We start from the raw sequence: 19660 nt of genomic DNA, 5'->3' as shown, positions 1-19660 counted from the left end.
ACACGTGTGCCCTTTTTCGGTGCCGATGGACGGTCACCGATTTTTTGGGTTAAGCCATGGCCTGCCGGCGGTGGCGTCCCCTGGGCTCTGATGATTTTAACATGAGTTTTGGCTGGGGCGGTTTTGCTCACTGTTTTCGGCGTCTGTTCCGTTTCGGCCTCGTCCGAGTCAGCAATGGAGAAGGTTTCTTCTTCCTCCAAGTCTTGGTGTCCTGACGGCGCCGACACCATTTGAAGTCTTCTCGCTCTCCGGTCCCTCAGCGTTTTCCTCGATCGAAACGCTCGACAGGCCTCACAGGTATCCTCTTTGTGTTCGGGAGACAAACACAAATTACAGACCAAATGTTGATCTGTGTAAGGATACTTGTTGTGGCATTCGGGGCAGAAGCGGAATGGGGTCCGTTCCATTAGTCTTGTAGATGCACGTGGTCGGGCCGACCAGGCACTGCCAGGGAATCGAAACCCCTAAGGGCCACCGGAGCTCTTCAAAATTCGGTGTCGATCTGTGATAACTAACCCGATATGGAACGCAAACAATAACGTCGAATTTTTTCGATATGTAACTAACTTTCCGAACCGAAACACGGAGCGCAGAGGAACACGTCCGAACCCGATGGTGGAAAGAAAACAATCTAAGATGGAGTCGACGCCCATGCGCAATGGAGCCGAAAGGGGAGGAGTCCCTCGATCTCGTGACTCGAAAAGACTTCTTCAAAGAAAAACAACTTGTAACACTCCGAGCCCAACACTAGATGATGGGATATGCACAGCATGTTTATCTGCAGCTACACATGCCATCGAACATATATATATATATATATATATATATATACATATATATATATATATATATATATATGGAAAATGTCACTTACCCAGTGTACATCTGTTCGTGGCATTAGTCGCTGCAGATTCACATGCTGTGCACATCCCGTCATCTGGTGTTGGGCTCAGAGTGTTACAAGTTGTTTTTCTTCGAAGAAGTCTTTTCGAGTCACGAGACAGAGGGACTCCTCCCATTTCGACTCCATTGCGCATGGGCGTCGACTCCATCTTAGATTGTTTTCCCCGCAGAGGGTGAGGTAGGAGTTGTGTATGCTAGTAATAGTGCCCATGCAATGGAGTGAATGCGTATGTACATAATGAAGTTTCAAGTAATATATTTACAAATGTACAAATGTTTAAGATCTACTTCTAAACGGCTACAGGCTCCCGGGGAGGCGGGTGGGCGCATGTGAATCTGCAGCGACTAATGCCACGAACAGATGTACACTGGGTAAGTGACATTTTCAGTTCGATGGCATGTGTAGCTGCAGATACACATGCTGTGCATAGACTAATAAGCAGTTATCTCCCCAAAAAGCGGTGGTTCAGCCTGTAGGAGTTGAAGTAGTTTGAAATAATGTTCTTAGTACAGCTTGACCTACTGTTGCCTGTTGTGCAGTTAACACATCTACACAGTAGTGCTTGGTAAATGTATGAGGCGTAGACCATGTTGCTACCTTACATATTTCGTTCATTGGAATATTTCCCAGAAATGCCATGGTAGCACCTTTCTTTCTGGTTGAGTGTGCCTTTGGTGTAATAGGCAGTTCTCTTTTAGCTTTAAGATAGCAGGTTTGAATGCACTTAACTATCCATCTAGCAATGCCTTGTTTTGAAATAGGATTTCCTGTATGAGGTTTTTGAAAGGCGATAAATAGTTGTTTTGTCTTTCAAATTAGTTTTGTTCTGTCATTATAGTACATTAGTGCTCTTTTGATGTCTAATGTATGTAGTGCTCTTTCAGCTACAGAATCTGGCTGTGGGAAGAACACTGGTAATTCTACCGTTTGATTCAAGTGGAACGGTGAGATTACTTTTGGTAAAAATTTAGGATTGGTCCGTAGAACAACTTTATTTTTGTGTATTTGAATAAATGGTTCTTGAATGGTAAATGCTTGAATCTCACTCACTCTTCTTAGAGATGTGATGGCAATTAAAAATGCAACTTTCCACGTTAAGTATTGCATTTCACAAGAGTGCATGGGCTCAAAAGGTGGACCCATGAGTCGTGTTAAGACAATGTTGAGGTTCCATGAAGGAACTGGTGGTGTTCTTGATGGTATAATTCTCTTTAGGCCTTCCATAAACGCTTTTATGACTGGTATCCTAAATAATGAAGTTGAGTGCGTAATTTGCAGGTAAGCTGAAATTGCCGTAAAATGTATTTTAATGGAAGAGAAAGCTAGTTTAGATTTCTGCAAATGCAGTAAGTATCCTACTATCTCTTTTGCAGATGCGTGTAAAGGTTGAATTTGGTTATTATGGCAGTAATAAACAAATCTTTTCCACTTATTTGCATAACAGTGTCTAGTGGTAGGTTTTCTAGCCTGTTTTATGGCCTCCATACATTCCTGTGTGAGGTCTAAGTGCCCGAATTCTAGGATTTCAGGAGCCAAATTGCTAGATTCAGCAATGCTGGATTTGGATGTCTGATCTGTTGTTTGTGTTGTGTTAACAGATCTGGTCTGTTTGGCAGTTTGATATGAGGTACTACTGAAAGGTCTAGTAGTGTTGTGTACCAAGGTTGCCTTGCCCATTTTGGTGCTATTAGTATGAGTTTGAGCTTGTTTTGACTCAACTTGTTTACTAGATATGGAAGAAGTGGGAGAGGGGGAAAAGCGTATGCAAATATCCCTGACCAGTTCATCCACAGTGCATTGCTCTGAGACTGATGTTGTGGGTACCTGGATGCGAAGTTTTGGCATTTTGAGTTTTCTTTTGTTGCAAATAGATCTATTTGTGGCGTTCCCCACATTTTGAAGTGTTCAGTATTTGGGGGTGAATTTCCCATTCGTGGATCTGTTGGTTATCCCGAGAGAGATTGTCTGCTAACTGATTCTGAATCCCTGGAATAAATTGTGCTATTAGGCGAATGTGGTTGTGAATCGCCCAATGCCATATTTTTTGTGTTAGGAGACACAACTGTGTCGAGTGTGTTCCTCCCTGTTTGTTTAGGTAATACATTGTTGTCATGTTGTCTGTTTTGACAAGAGTGTATTTGTGGGTTAATATGGGTTGAAATGCTTTCAGAGCTAGAAACACCGCTAACAGTTCTAAGTGGTTTATATGAAACTGTTTTTGCTGAATGTTCCATTGTCCTTGGATGCTGTGCTGATTGAGGTGTGCTCCCCACCCGGTCATGGATGCATCTGTTATTACGCATTGTGGCACTGGGTCTTGAAAAGGCCGCCCTTGGTTTAAATTTATACTGTTCCACCATTGAAGCGAGATGTATGTTTGGCGGTCTATCAACACCAGATCTAGAAGTTGACCCTGTGCTTGTGACCACTGTGATGCTAGGCACTGTTGTAAGGGCCGCATGTGCAACCTTGCGTTTGGGACAATGGCTATGCATGAGGACATCATGCCTAGGAGTTTCATTACTAATTTGACCTGTATCTTCTGGTTTGGATACAACGCTTGTATTACATTTTGGAATGTTTGGACTCTTTGTGGCCTTGGAGTGGCAATCCCTTTTACTGTGTTGATTGTTGCTCCTAGGTATTGCTGTGTTTGACACGGCAAAAGGTGTGACTTTGAGTAATTGATTGAGAAACCTAGTTTGTGTAGGGTTTCTATGACGTAATTTGTGTGTCGTGAACACTTTTTTTGCGTGTTGGTTTTGATTAACCAATCGTCTAGGGCCGGGAACACATGTATTTGCTGCCTTCTGATATGTGCAGCTACTACTGCTAGACATTTTGTAAAAACTCTTGGCGCAGTTGTTATTCCGAATGGCAACACTTTGAATTGGTAATGTATCCCTTGGAATACAAACCTTAGGTACTTTCTGTGTGAAGGATGTATTGGTATATGGAAATATGCATCCTTTAGATCCAGTGTTGTCATGTAGTCTTGTTGTTTGAGCAGTGGGATTACTTCTTGTAATGTAACCATGTGAAAGTGGTCTGATTTGATGTATGTATTTAATATTCTGAGATCTAGTATAGGTCTTAGAGTTTTGTCTTTTTTGGGTATTAGAAAGTACAGTGAGTAAACTCCTGTGTTTAGTTCTTGTTTTGGTACTAATTCGATTGCCTCTTTTTGGAGCAATGCTTGAACTTCTAATCCTAGAAGATTTATATGTTGTTTCGACATACTGTGTGTTTTCGGTGGGACTGTTGGAGGGAATTCTCGAAATTCTATGCAATAACCATACTGGATAATTGCTTGTACCCAAGTATCTGTTGTTATCTCCTCCCAATGTTTGTAAAATTGGCTTAATCTTCCCCCCACAGGTGTTATGTGATGGGGATGGGTGACTTGCGAGTCACTGCTTATTTTGAGGACTTTTGGGGCTTTGGAATTTTCCTCTACCTCTTTGGAATTGTCCCCCTCTATATTGCCCCCGAAAACTTCCCCGCTGATATTGGCTTTGGTAAGTGGGCCTTGTTTGTGATGTTGTGGTTTCTGTAGGTTGTCCTCGAAACCCTCCCCTAAAAGGTGTTTTGCGAAAGGTGCCTCTGCTCTGCGGGGAGTAGAGTGCGCCCATGGCTTTTGCCGTATCAGTGTCCTTCTTGAGTTTCTCAATAGCAGTGTCGACTTCCGGCCCAAACAACTGCTGTTCATTAAATGGCATATTTAGCACGGCTTGTTGAATTTCTGGCTTGAAACCGGACGTGCGGAGCCATGCGTGCCTTCTTATTGTTATTGCAGTATTTACTGTCCTTGCAGCCGTATCTGCTGCATCCATTGAAGACCGTATCTGATTATTAGAGATACTTTGTCCTTCTTCCACCACTTGTTGTGCTCTTTTTTGGAACTCCTTGGGTAAGTGTTCTATCAAATGTTGCATCTCATCCCAGTGCGCTCTGTCATAGCTTACCAAAAGCGCTTGTGAATTGGCAATGCGCCATTGGTTTGCTGCTTGTGCTGCAACCCTTTTGCCCGCAGCATCAAATTTGCGACTCTCTTTGTCTGGAGGTGGTGCGTCTCCTGAGGTATGAGAGTTTGCTCTCTTACGAGCTGCCCCGACAACTACTGAGTCTGGAGTTAACTGCGTTGTAATATAAACAGGATCTGTTGGCAGTGGCTTGTATTTTTTCTCCACTCTTGGAGTTATGGCTCGGCCTTTAACAGGATCTTGAAAGATTTGTTTTGAATGTTTTAGCATTCCTGGGAGCATAGGTAGTCTTTGGTACTGGCTATGAGTGGAGGTTAGCGTGTTAAACAAGAAGTCATCCTCAATTGGTTCTGAATGCAAGGTGACGTTATGGAAAGCAGCTGCCCTTGCGATCACCTGTGTGTAAGATGTACTGTCCTCAGGAGGGGACGGCCTGGTAGGGTACGAGTCTGGGCTGTTGTCCGATACTGGAGCATCGTAAAGGTCTCATGCATCGGGATCATCTTGACTCATGGCAGTATGAGTCGGGGAGTGCATCAGTGGAGGAGTTGCTACTGGTGATGTGTGCACTGATGGTGGTGGAGAAGGTGGTGGAGTTGTTTTCTTTGCCACCTTTGCCTGTGGCTCCTTGTCCTTTTTGTGAAAGGCAAGTTTTCTTTTTATCTTAATTGGAGGAAGAGTGGTTATCTTCCCTGTGTCTTGATGAATGTGGAGCCTCCTTTGAGTATAGTCTGGCTCTACAGCTTGAAGTTCCTCTCCAAATTAATGTTTTTTCGTTTGGGAGGCCAATCCTTGTTCCTCTGTATGGGAACCCGTTTTCGGCTCTGAGGCTGGATGTTTCGGAACCGAAACCTTTTCGGAGGTCTTTTTAGGCTCCGAAGAACCCTTTGTAATTTTCGGCGTGGTGGTGTCTCGATGCCGAATTTGTTCGGTGCCGCTGTGACGGTGCCGAAATTTCTCAGAGCCGATGTCTCGGGTCCGAGATTGCTGTGTGGCGGTATCTCCACCGGAGTCGGATGACTTTGACACCAGCGTGCCCTTTTTCGGTGCCTTGGCTCGGTCACCGCTTGTTTGGGTTAAGCCATGGCCTGTTGGCGGTGGCGTCCCCTGGGCTTTTGTTGACTTCTCGTGAGTCTTATGTTTTGACGTCTTACTCACGGTTTTCGGCGTTTCTTCGCCCTCGAGCTCTTCCGAGTCCGACTCTTGGATAGAGAAAGCTTCCTCTTCTTCCTCGAAACGCTCTTGTTCTGTCGGCATCGACGCCATCTGCAGTCTTCTGGCTCTTCGGTCTCTTAACGTCTTTCTGGACCGAAACGCTCGACAGGCTTCACAAGTATCTTCCTTGTGCTCTGGGGACAAGCACAAGTTACAGACCAGATGCTGATCCGTATACGGATACTTGTTATGGCATTTTGGACAGAAGCGGAATGGGGTCCGTTCCATCAGCCTTGAATTCACACGTGGCCGGGCCGACCAGGCCCCGACGGGGGATCGAAAAAAACCCAAAGGGCCACCGGAACTCTTCTAAATTCGGTGTCGATCTGTTGTAGCTAACCAGATACCGAACGCAAACAATACCGACGTTTTTTCTGAGATTCTAACTAACTTTCCGACCCGAAACACGGAGCGAAAAGGAACACGTCCGAACCCAATGGCGGAAAAAAACCAATCTAAGATGGAGTCGACGCCCATGCGCAATGGAGTCGAAATGGGAGTAGTCCCTCGGTCTCGTGACTCGAAAAGACTTCTTCGAAGAAAAACAACTTGTAACACTCCGAGCCCAACACCAGATGGCGGGATGTGCACAGCATGTGTATCTGCAGCTACACATGCCATCGAACATATATATATGTGATCATGTTGCTGTTACTTTGTGACTATTCAGGATTTTTTAGGAATGTTTTTAAATTACAGCCCTAATGAAGTCTGTTGTTGGATGAAACATGTTGGCTGGGCTGCATGACAATGTAAAGAAAAACAAAATTCAGTTTTGATACTGCTACATGATGCCTCCTGGATGTTGGACTATATTACAGAGGATTGACATCCGTCTCTGCATTGATGAACATTTGAATTTTCATTACTAATTTGAAGGATTTATGTATTGACTATAAGCGCTCCTTTTCAGTTTGTGAGATTGTTGTTGAAGTAGGTGATGCCTGAGCACTGAAATCACAAAACACTGAGCGCCATAAGTTGACTCTTGACGGCAAACACACTGGTGTGATCTTTGACAGCCTACACTGCTCCTTTTGATTCTTGTATTTTTACAGTGAAGAACCTGATCCCTGTAGCCAAACCACACTTCATCGTGGTCATCCTGAACTTTTGACTTCGACTCGGTCTAGCGCAACCAGACACTTTCAGATAGCGCTCAGGGATTTTTGGAGCTAAAAAGCTCTAAAACTAATAAAAATAACTCTGGTTGCTCCATTATTGGAACTTTCATAGATTCACATGCTTGAATCATGCCCCGTCATCGAGATGGGAGTCCTCTGTACATTACAATAGCTATGCAATGATAACTATAGTGAATGAAGGCCTAAGGACTCCCACTTTAGTAATCTATCCTTGTCGATTTGAGAAAAGAGACCAAACTTAGGTTTCAACCAACCTGGCTGCCCCTCCTTCTAGAACACTCCTGTGAGAAGCTCCAGTCCCTCAGATTTTCTACTGCACGTCGTGCTAGGGAGTCTCCACTGAGCTCTTCTCAATCACACCTTTAAAAAGCTATTTTATAGTATATCTTTACATCAGAATTTTGCCTCTACCATTGAAAGCTTTGAAACGTCTTTCTGCTCCAGGAGAAATCTATTTTCTCAGTCAATCAACATGTCTGACAAGGAGAAGAAAAGTCTCTTCCGAGCCTGCAAGACCTGTGGGTAAGAAGAGGCTCCACTTTGAAGATCCACGTTCAGACTGTATATATATTGCCTTTTTCCAGACCATTCGGCAAAGGATTGTAAGGTATGCAGGACATTTTCTAATAAAACACTTAAAGATAGAGAGGGCAGGCTCCTCATTAGGCTACAGAAGCTGAAATCCAGAACAAACCCTGTTTCTGGTTCTGACTGTGAGGAATCATCTCAATCCTATAAGAAAATACCTAAAAGGGACAGATCTCCTCAACCTCATAGTTCTGAGGATCAGCCTAGGAACTCTTTGAAAAAGACTAAACTAGGGTCTTATAATGCTCATAGCCCGGCTCGCTCTTCTCACAGGAGGTCTGTATCCTCCCTTAGAGAAAGAAAAGAGTGTTCAGCCTCATCTAAGCGTCGCAAAAAACCTTCTTCTGAGCCTCCTACACCACCTCACGCAGTTCAACATTCATTAAAAAAAATATATATATATGGGACAACTACGACGACCACATCGACGACGACTGTGTCAGGAAAAGTGCCTTCAGCATTGTTGACAACATTTACGACAACAACAATTTATATGGCATCCAGTGCTTCAAATGTACTCACCATATATGGCCACTACCTGAAGAATTTAAGGCAGAAGCTAATAAAATTCTACAAGAAGGGGAAAGGGCTTCCTGTGAAGATATCGCTACCACCGCATTTCGGCAGCTGGTAGGTCCTGCTGTTTTAAGAAGGCAAGGTTGGATCTGTGCAACTTCTTTTAGTCCTGAAGTACAAAACAAGATTCTTGACTTACCTTTTGACGGGGAGGCCCTTTTCTGAAAACATGTTGATGAGGCCCTACAGGCTATAAAAACGGACATGGACACAGCAAAGTCCCTTGGGACTCTACGATTTAGAAAACAGCCCTTTCGGGGTGCCAGAGGGCAGGGATATCCATCCTACTGAGGGGGATTTCAACAATATAAATATCACTCTTTCTCCTTGGCTTACCAATCCTTTCGTCCTCAGTACCAACAAAGGCAACCGCCACAGGCAGCATATACTAGATCTTGGCAAAGACAAAGAGCAGGAAGACAAGCAAAGGATTCAGGACGCTGACAATGACTTCCCACGAATTCCAGCTACATATCTTTCCTCGGACTCAAAGATAGGAGGAAAGATTTCCCGACAGTTCCACAATTGGCAAAAGATTACCTCAGATCAATGGGTGTTTAACCTTATCTAATTTGGCCATAGTCTGGAATCCCTGCAAATTCCTCAAGCAATATTGCCTTCTCCACATAATTTAAAACCCTTTAGCCTTTTCAGAAAAGAAGTCAAGTTAATGCTCCGGAAGGGTGCTATAGAGAGAGTTTCACTTCAAGACAAAAGGAAGGGGCTTTATTCACGTTTCTTCCTGGTCCAGAAGAAAAAGAAGGAATGGCGTCCAATCTTGGATCTCAGTGACCTAAATACATACCTCAAAAAAACAATCATTCTGTATGATTACCTTAAACAATATTCTTTCCCTTATAAATCCAGGAGATTATATGGCCACTCTTCATCTCCAGGACACATACTTCCACATTCCTATACACCCATCCCACAGGAAATATCTCAGATTCTTTGTAGCCGGTGAACATTTCCAGTTCAAAGTTCTTCCTTCCGGCCTCAAATCGGCCCCCAGAATCTTTACCGAATGCCTTGCTCCAGTGCAGGTGCAGTTCTGGACACACCCAACAACAAAGAAGCTCCTACAATGGAGAGACAGAAATTACTAATTTCCTTAGCCAGACTAGTTAAAAAAAGAAAGTCTGTTTCAGTTCACCTCTTCAAGTCCCTATTAGGAACAATGTCTTCCTGCATCCCATTGGTGCCATTCTGTCGTCTCAGAATGCGACCCCTTCAAGAACAACTGGACAATCAGTGAACGTAGTCCAAATGTTCTTTCAACTATATCATCAAGGTAACAAAATTCATGACAACATCTCTATCTTGGTGGACCCAGGAATCTCATCTATCAGTGGGTCTCACTTTTTATATTCAACCAGCCCTGTGGGTGAGCACAATCGATGCATCTCTGGAAGTTTGGGGGAGCCTTCCTCCAAGATCTACAAGTCAGAGGCAAGTGGAAGCCGCATCAGAGGTTTTTGCATATCAATAATCTAAAATTTAAAGCTGTTCGACTAGCACTTTGAGCTTTCCTTCCAAAAGTAGGAGGCTTGTCGGTGCTCATTCGTACGGACAACACTACACTATATCAACAAACAGGGAAGGACCAGATGGTTGCTATTATCCAGAGAATCTCAACGTATTTGGAACTGGTCCATCCTTCAAGGAGTGCATCTTCGGACGGAACACGCACCGGGCTCTCAGAACATCGTAGCGGACTCTCTCAGCAGATTGACAACGTCCAGCAACAAATGGGAACTGGATCACAGGGTCCTAGATCACATTTTCTATCAGTGGGGCAAACCAAACTGGGACCTTTTTGCTACTCCCCTCTAATGTATAATGCCAATTCTTTGTAAGTTGGGATCCCCATCCGGGCTCTTGGCCGAATGAGTTTTCAATGGCATGGTCAGGAATTTATGCTTACGCTTTTCCTCCCATTCTCCTCGTACCAAGAGTTCTAGCGAAGATCAAGAACGAAAGCTGCGGGCTTCTTCTGGTTGCCCCGGCATGGCCTCGGCAGCATTGGTATACAGAGCTGCTTCTCCTTTTAGAGAGCCACAGCATCCCTCTACCAGCAACCCCGAGCCTGCTAACAATGATCTAAAGTCAAATTCTCCACCTGGATCTGGCGTATCTTCATTTGACAGCCTATCTCCTGAACACCATAAATTCACACACTTAAATATTTCTTCTGATTAAAGAGACATTCTTTCCAAGGCTACAGCAGACAGCAACAACAGATCTTATCGCCTTAAGTTGAAAAGGTTTTGCATGTGGTGCAAGCAAGCTCAGGTGCATCCATTTTCTTCGTCTCCAGAGAAGATATTGCTATATCTTCTCCACTTAGCTAGATCAGGCTTGGCGAATGCTTCGATTAGAGTCTACTTGGCTGAAATTTCTTGATCTGGGCGGAAGGAAACTCACCATCTTTGTGGTGGACGAGGCTCAAACAGTTTCTTAAAGCACTTTTTTGTTTCTTCCTGCCAGTCAGACCACCACAGCTGTCTTGGCAGCCTAATGTAGTCTTGTCCCAATTAATGTATCATCCATCCAAACCTATACACAGGGCGGACTGCCACTCATGGAAAGTCGCTCTTCTTCTTGCCCTGACATCTGTTAGAATGGTTAGAGAAATCCAAGCCTTCACTATTCGAGAACCTTTCTTGCAGTTCAAACAGGACAGAGTAGTTCTCCGAACACATCCAAAGTTAATTCCTAAAGTTCTTTCGGATTTTCACATTAATCAACCTGTAGTATTAAAGTCCTATTTGCCAAATCCTTCAACACCGGCGGAACAGGCCCTCCATTCCTTGGATGTCAGAAGGTGTCTCAAATTTTACCCGACTAGAACTAAAGACTTTAGGAAATCAAATCAACTGTTTGTAGCATTCAGCGATCCTAGGAAAGGGCAGTCGCTCTCTAAACAAAGCATTGCAAGATGGATATTCTGTGCTATTGATCATTGTCATAAGATAAACCCCTGTGCAGACCGACACATGCACATTCTACAAGAGCGGTTGCAGCATCCACGGCACTCTTCACCTCGGTGCCCATTCAGGACATTTGCAGAGCAGCCACCTGGAAGTGCACGCATTCTTTGCAAGGCACTATTGCTGGAACGAAATTTCACAAGGTCATGTATGAGTGGGACAAGCAGTGCTGTGACACTTTTTTCAGTAAAGGCGAGCTGCTGTACTTTCTTCTTTTCCCTCCAACCCAGTATACTTGGTGCACACTGTATAATAATGTTTCTTCACTTGGTTATGCACTGTTTCTTAGCCGCTACTGTGTAGTAATCTTTCGTTTGCATTACAATTGATAATTTCAAGTTTCCTTCTTTCATTTATGCTATTGCATCTAACAGCTAACATGGTAATGTGTATCATACAATGTGCTTAATTAACTCTTGCTACTCTGATTCAAGCATGTGAATCTATGAAAGTCGCAATACTGGAGTAAGAATGAAAATGTCACTTACCCAGTGTACATCTGTTCGTGGCATCAGTCGCAGTAGATTCGCATGTTCTGCAATAGCTCGCCATCTGGTGTTGGGCCGGAGTGTTACAAGTTGTTTTTCTTCGAAGAAGTCTTTCGAGTCACGGGACCGAGTGACTCCTCCTTTTGTCTCCATTGCGCATGGGCGTCGACTCCATCCCCGATTGTTTTTCCCCGCAGAGGGTGAGGTAGGAGTTGAATTGTAGTAATAGTGCCCATGCAATGGAGTGACTAAGTATACACCTATTTAAGGTTGAGATGATACATATATAAATAATTGAAGGTAACTTCCAAACTGCTACAGGCTCCCGGGGAGGCGGGTGGGCACATGCGAATCTACTGCGACTGATGCCACGAACAGATGTACACTGGGTAAGTGACATTTTCAGTTCGATGGCATCTGTCGCTGTAGATACGCATGTTCTGCATAGACTAGTAAGCAGTTATTTCCCCAAAAGCGGTGGATCAGCCTGTAGGAGTGGAAGTAGTCTGAAATAATGTCCTTAATACAGCTTGACCTACTGTGGCTTGTTGTGCGGATAACACGTCTACACAGTAGTGCTTGGTGAATGTGTGAGGCGTAGACCATGTGGCTGCCTTACATATTTCTTGCATTGGGATGTTTCCTAGAAAGGCCATGGTAGCACCTTTCTTTCTGGTTGAGTGTGCCCTTGGTGTAATGGGCAGCTGTTGTTTAGCTTTAAGGTAGCAGATTTGGATGCATTTAACTATCCATCTGGCTATACCTTGTTTTGAAATTGGGTTTCCTGCATGAGGTTTTTGAAATGCAATAAAGAGTTGTTTAGTCTTTCTGATGTTCTTTGTTCTGTCAATGTAATACATTAATGCTCTTTTGACATCTAATGTATGTAGTGCCCTTTCAGCTACGGTATCTGGCTGTGGAAAGAACACTGGAAGTTCCACTGTTTGATTTAGATGGAACGGTGAAATAACCTTTGGCAAAAATGTAGGATTGGTCCTTAGGACGACTTTATTTTTGTGTAGTTGTATAAAAGGTTCCTGTATAGTAAACGCCTGAATCTCGCTTACTCTTCTCAGGGAAGTAATGGCGATGAGAAATGCCACCTTCCAGGTTAGGAACTGTATGTCGCAGGAGTGCATGGGTTCAAAAGGTGGACCCATAAGTCTAGTTAGGACAACATTTAGGTTCCATGAAGGAACAGGTAGTGTTCTTGGTGGTATAATTCTCCTAAGGCCCTCCATGAATGCTTTAATGACTGGTATTTTATATAGGGAAGTTGAATAGGTAGTCTGCAGGTATGCAGATATTGCTGCAAGGTGAATCTTAATGGAAGAGAAAGCTAGGTTAGATTTTTGTAAGTGAAGCAAGTAACCCACTACATGTTCTGGAGTTGTGTGTAATGGTTGTATTTGATTAATATGGCAGTAGCAAACAAACCTCTTCCATTTACTTGCATAGCAGTGCCTGGTGGATGGCCTTCTTGCTTGTTTTATGACTTCCATACATTCTTGGGTAAGTTGTAAGTGCCCGAATTCTAGGATTTCAGGAGCCAGATTGCTAGATTCAGCGATGCTGGATCTGGGTGTCTGATATTTTGGTTGTGCTGTGTCAACAGATCTGGCCTGTTGGGCAATTTGATGCAGGGTACCACTGATAGGTCTAGCAGCGTTGTGTACCAGGGTTGCCTTGCCCAAGTTGGTGCTATCAATATGAGTTTGAGTTTGCTTTGACTGAGTTTGTTTACCAGGTAAGGAAGGAGAGGGAGAGGAGGAAAAGCGTAAGCAAATATCCCTGACCAGTTCATCCATAGGGCATTGCCTTGGGATTGTTTGTGTGGGTATCTGGATGCGAAGTTTTGGCATTTTGCGTTCTCCCTTGTCGCAAACAAGTCTATCTGAGGTGTTCCCCAGAGTTTGAAATAAGTGTTCAGAATTTGGGGGTGAATTTCCCATTCGTGGACCTGTTGGTGATCTCGAGAGAGATTGTCTGCGAGTTGATTTTGTATCCCTGGTATAAACTGTGCAATTAGGCGAATTTGGTTGTGAATTGCCCAATGCCAAATTTTTTGTGCTAGCAGGCTTAACTGCGTGGAGTGCGTCCCTCCCTGCTTGTTTAGATAATACATTGTTGTCATGTTGTCTGTTTTGACGAGAATGTATTTGTGAACTATTATTGGTTGGAAAGCTTTTAGTGCTTGAAAAACTGCTAGAAGTTCTAGGTGATTGATATGCAGTTTTGTTTGATGTACGTTCCATTGTCCTTGTATGCTGTGTTGATCGAGGTGTGCTCCCCACCCTGTCATGGAAGCATCTGTTGTTATTACGTATTGTGGCACTGGGTCTTGGAAAGGCCGCCCCTTGTTTAAATTTATGTTGTTCCACCACAGAAGCGAGAGGTAAGTTTGGCGGTCTATTAACACCAGATCTAGAAGGTGACCCTGTGCTTGAGACCACTGTGATGCTAGGCATTGTTGTAAGGGCCTCATGTGCAGTCTTGCGTTTGGGACAATGGCTATGCATGATGACATCATGCCTAGGAGTTGTAATACCATCTTTGCCTGTATCTTTTGTGTTGGATACATGCGTTGTATGATGGTGTTGAAATTTTGAATTCTTTGTGGACTTGGAGTGGCTACTCCTTTTGATGTGTCTATTATGGCTCCCAGGTATTGTTGTACCTTGCGTGGCAGAATTTTGGATTTTGTGAAATTGACGGTGAACCCTAGTTTGAAGAGGGTTTGTATGATATGATTTGTGTGATTTGAGCACTCTATTAACGAATGGGCCTTGATTAGCCAGTCGTCTAGATATGGGAACACATGTATTTGCTGCCTTCTTATGTGTGCTGCGACTACTGCTAGACATTTGGTAAAGACTCTTGGTGCGGTTGTTAATCCGAAAGGCAGTACCTTGAATTGGTAATGTATTCCTTTGAATACAAACCTTAGGTATTTCCTGTGCGATGGGTGTATTGGTATATGGAAATAAGCATCTTTGAGGTCTAAAGTTGCCATGTAGTCGTGCAGTTTTAGCAATGGCAATACTTCTTGTAGTGTGACCATGTGGAAGTGGTCTGATTTGATGAAAGTGTTCACTACTCTGAGGTCTAGGATTGGTCTCAGCGTTTTGTCCTTCTTTGGTATCAGAAAGTACAGTGAGTAAACTCCTGTGTTTATTTGTGTGTTTGGCACTAATTCGATTGCATTCTTTTGCAATAGTGCCTGCACTTCTATCTCCAGGAGATTGGAATGGTGTGTTGTTAAATTTTGTGCTTTTGGTGGTATGTTTGGAGGGAATTGTAGAAATTCTATGCAATAACCATGTTGGATAATTGCTAGAACCCAAGTGTCTGTAGTGATTTCCTCCCATGCTTTGTAATAATGACCTATTCTTCCCCCCACTGGTGTTGTGTGGAGGGGGTGAGTGACATGTGAGTCATTGTTTAGTAGTAGGGGTTTTGGGGCTTTGAAATCTCCCTCTATTTCTAGGGAATTGCCCTCCTCTATATTGTCCCCGAAAACCTCCTCTATACTGTCCCTGGTAAGTGGACGGTGTTGCTTGTGAGGTGCTGGCTTGTGTGCTTTGACCCCGAAACCCCCCTCGAAAGGGCGTTTTACGGAATGTGCTGTAATTCCCTCTGCTCTGCGGGGAGTAGAGTGCGCCCATGGCTTTGGCAGTGTCCGTATCTTTTTTGAGTTTCTCAATCGCTGTGTCCACTTCTGGACCGAACAGTTCTTTTTGATTAAAAGGCATATTGAGAACTGCTTGTTGAATCTCTGGTTTAAATCCTGACGTTCGGAGCCATGCATGCCTTCTGATAGTTACAGATGTATTAATTGTCCGTGCAGCTGTATCTGCAGCGTCCATGGAGGAACGTATCTGGTTGTTGGAGATGGTCTGTCCCTCCTCAACCACTTGTTTTGCCCTATTTTGGAAGTCCTTGGGCAGATGTTCAATGAGATGTTGCATCTCGTCCCAGTGGGCTCTGTCATAGCGCGCAAGTAGTGCCTGGGAGTTCGCGATGCGCCACTGGTTTGCAGCTTGTGCTGCGACTCTCTTACCAGCTGCATCGAACTTGCAGCTTTCTTTATCTGGGGGTGGTGCATCTCCAGATGTGTGAGAGTTGGCCCTTTTCCTAGCTGCTCCTACAACAACAGAGTCTGGTGGCAGCTGTGTAGTGATGAAAACCGGGTCCGTAGGAGGCGGCTTATACTTTTTTTCCACCCTTGGTGTGATTGCCCTACTTTTGACCGGCTCCTTAAATATGTCTTTTGCGTGCCGGAGCATACCAGGGAGCATAGGCAGGCTTTGGTAGGAGCTGTGGGTGGAGGAGAGTGTGTTGAACAAGAAATCATCCTCGACCTGTTCTGAGTGGAGGCTTACGTTGTGAAATTGTGCTGCTCTAGCCACCACCTGAGAGTACGCGGTGCTGTCTTCTGGTGGAGATGGCTTTGTAGGGTATGCCTCCGGGCTGTTATCTGACACTGGGGCGTCGTATAGGTCCCATGCGTCCTGATCTTGGTCACCCTGGCTCATGGTGGTGTGAGCTGGGGAGTGTGATGGAGTTTGTGCTGGTGAAACGTTAATCACGGGCGGAGGAGAGGGTGGTGGTGTAACTCTTTTCACCACTTTTGGTTGTGGTGCTTGTTCCGTCTGGAACTCCAACCTTCTCTTTCTCCTAATGGGGGGAAGGGTGCTTATTTTTCCTGTCCCCTGCTGAATGAAGATACGCTTTTGCGTATGGTCCACATCAGTTGCTTGTAGCTCTTCCTCAAACCTATGCTTTTGCATTTGGGAGGTTAGCGAGTGCTCTTCTGTATAAGAGCCTGAAGCTGGGTCGCTTGCAGTTTGTTTCGGCATCGAAACTTTGTCTGCGTGTTTTTTCGGCTCCGAGGTGACTTTTTTCCTTTTCGGGGCCGAAACCTCTCGGCGTCGATCTGTTTCGGTGCCGCTGTCTCGGCGTCGAGCCGTGTCCACACCGGCATCTCGGTGTCGAGGCTTGTCTCCAGCACTTTCTCGGTCCCGAGAAGGCTGCGTGCCGGTGTCTCGACCGGAGTCGGACGATCTCGGCACTGTTTGGGCCTTTTTCGGTGCCGACGGTCGGTCACCGAATTTATGGGTCGAGCCATGGCCTGGTGGCAGTGGCGTCCCCTGGGCCTTGTAAATGTTTCTTTGTGTGGTTTTCGACGTCTTACTCACGGTTTGTGTATCGTCGAATCCTTCGGAGTCTGAGTCTTGGATCGAGAAGGTACCTTCTTCTTCCTGTTCCTCGAACTCCCGTTGGGCTGTCGGTGCGGACGCCATTTGAAGTCTTCTGGCTCGACGGTCTCGGAGTGTTTTTCGGGACCGGAACGCACGACAGGCCTCGCAGGTGTCTTCGCTGTGCTCAGGTGACAGGCACAGGTTGCAGACCAAGTGTTGGTCTGTGTAGGGGTATTTATTGTGGCATTTGGGGCAGAAACGGAACGGGGTCCGTTCCATCGGCGTTCTTCAGCACACGGTCGGGCCGACCAGGCCCCGACGGAGGATCGAAAAACTACCCCGAAGGGCACCGGAGCTCTTCGATCTTCGATGCGGTGTGGAATCTAAGTACGCCGATCCCGAACGCAACAATACCGACGAAAATCTTCCGAAATTAGCAAATTTTCCGTTCCGAAACTCGGAGCGACAGGAACACGTCCGAACCCGATGGCGGAAAAAAAACAATCGGGGATGGAGTCGACGCCCATGCACAATGGAGACAAAAGGAGGAGTCACTCGGTCCCGTGACTCGAAAGACTTCTTCGAAGAAAAACAACTTGTAACACTCCGGCCCAACACCAGATGGCGAGCTATTGCAGAACATGCGTATCTACAGCGACAGATGCCATCGAACAATTAGTTACTTACCTGTATTGAAATCTTTCATAGACTCACATGCGACCCGCCCTCCTTCCCTGGGAAGCTCACCTTTTCATATTGTCCTCATAAGGTACTTTAGCACCCGGAGCTTCTCACATGAGTGTTCTAGAAAGAGGGGCACCCTGATTGGTTGAAAACTAAGTTTGGTCTCTTTTCTCAAATCAACAAGGATAGATTACTAAAGTGGGAGGGCTTAGGCCTTCATTCACTATAGTTATCATTGGATGGCTGTTGTAATGTACCGGGGGACTCCCATCTCGATGGCGAGGGATGAACCAAGCATGTGAATCTATGAAAACTTCCAATACTGGAGAACCATAGTTACAGGTAAGTAATTAAATTTTCTTCCCCTGATCCATTTTTGTTAATTATTTGCTCATGAAAATGTATACTTTTTTCATAAATTTTAGCATTATTTTTGTGTTTTCAACTTTTTAACTGTTGTACTGATAAATGCTTTACACTTGTTCCTGTGAGTTAAGCCTGAGTGCTCTATGCCACAGCTAACTAGGACTGAGGAGCTAAAGTTGAAATTAAAGTAACCTAGCTGGACCTGATACAAAGTAGTGACATTAATCCTTGGTGAGGTCTCATAACCAACCCCAAATAATAATATTTTGTCACCTAAAATAAGCTATGTCATATATCCCTCCTTGCCCACCAGCACGCACACATAGAAAGTCACTCCTCTTGTATAAAATGTATACACTCATATTTCCGTCACCTGTAACTCAAAACCACACATCAGAGGAAAGTAGGTTGTTGCAGTACCTTATGATCTTCCTCAGTCACATCATCATCGTCATCGTCATCCTCGTCGTCATAGTCCTCATCTTCATGATGAGGATGCTCAAGCTTGGAGTCGATCTGAGAATCCAAGTCCTCTTCTGCAGTCACATCCAGTGGAGGTGCAGGGATCTCAGCTACAGTCTGAAAGGCAGATATGCCAAAGGGATTACAGAATCCATGAGTATGAGAAGAGTACATAAGAGGAATAAGAAATCTGTGGGGAAAGGAAGAAGGCAGTGACCATTGAAGGAGCACCCCTACATTCCCCAGGGAAATATATTTCCTGGCAGAGGGAGTAGGTTATGTCTTTGGAAAGAGGAACCTGTAGGCAGGGGAATAAGATAGTGGAAGACAGAAAGAGGCATCCAGGTGGAGAAAGAGCATGCACCATGGTGCCTCCATTCGTTTCAGATGGAAGCAGGCCCCTAATGTGTGTACCTTCAATTTCCACTGTTCGCTTTGTAATACGCTCTTGCAAAATACCGCTATGGCTGCAAAATGTGCAAGGTGGTACTTCTCAGACTAAATTTTCAATACCACCATTTACTAATTACTTAGAACAAATTTGTAGTTTTACACTAGGAATGAGGAAAGGATAATGGTGAAAGTGTCCAGATATCTTTGAATCTACAGTTATATTCACAAAAAAAACACACACACACACACATATGGAAAATGTCACTTACCCAGTGTACATCTGTTCGTGGCATTAGTCGCTGCAGATTCACATGCTGTGCACATCCCGCCATCTGGTGTTGGGCTCGGAGTGTTACAAGTTGTTTTTCTTCGAAGAAGTCTTTTCGAGTCACAAGACCGAGGGACTCCTCCCATTTCGACTCCATTGCGCATGGGCGTCGACTCCATCTTAGATTGTTTTCCCCGCAGAGGGTGAGGTAGGAGTTGTGTATGCTAGTAATAGTGCCCATGCAATGGAGTGAATACGTATGTACATAATGAAGTTTAAAGTAATATATTTACAAATGTTCAAGATCAACTTCTAAACGGCTACAGGCTCCCGGGGAGGCGGGTGGGCGCATGTGAATCTGCAGCGACGAATTTTCCGTTCGATGGCATGTGTAGCT

At 44.7% G+C, this 19660-nt stretch overlaps 1 protein-coding gene across 1 annotated transcript in view; it reads right to left on the bottom strand.

The window, feature by feature from the left end:
• The window catches only part of PRKCSH (PRKCSH beta subunit of glucosidase II), a 199565-nt gene that overhangs the window by 99473 nt on the left and 80432 nt on the right, over nt 1–19660 (bottom strand). The window contains exon 10 of the mRNA XM_069231886.1: nt 18561–18719. Coding sequence (XP_069087987.1) covers nt 18561–18719 — 159 coding nt within the window. The remainder of the gene's footprint in view (nt 1–18560; nt 18720–19660) is intronic.

Source organism: Pleurodeles waltl, chromosome 4_2, assembly GCF_031143425.1.
Source record: "Pleurodeles waltl isolate 20211129_DDA chromosome 4_2, aPleWal1.hap1.20221129, whole genome shotgun sequence".
Lineage (NCBI taxonomy): Eukaryota > Metazoa > Chordata > Amphibia > Caudata > Salamandridae > Pleurodeles > Pleurodeles waltl.
Note: the sequence above shows the minus strand (reverse complement) of the source record. Positions and strands in the feature narration are given on the sequence as shown.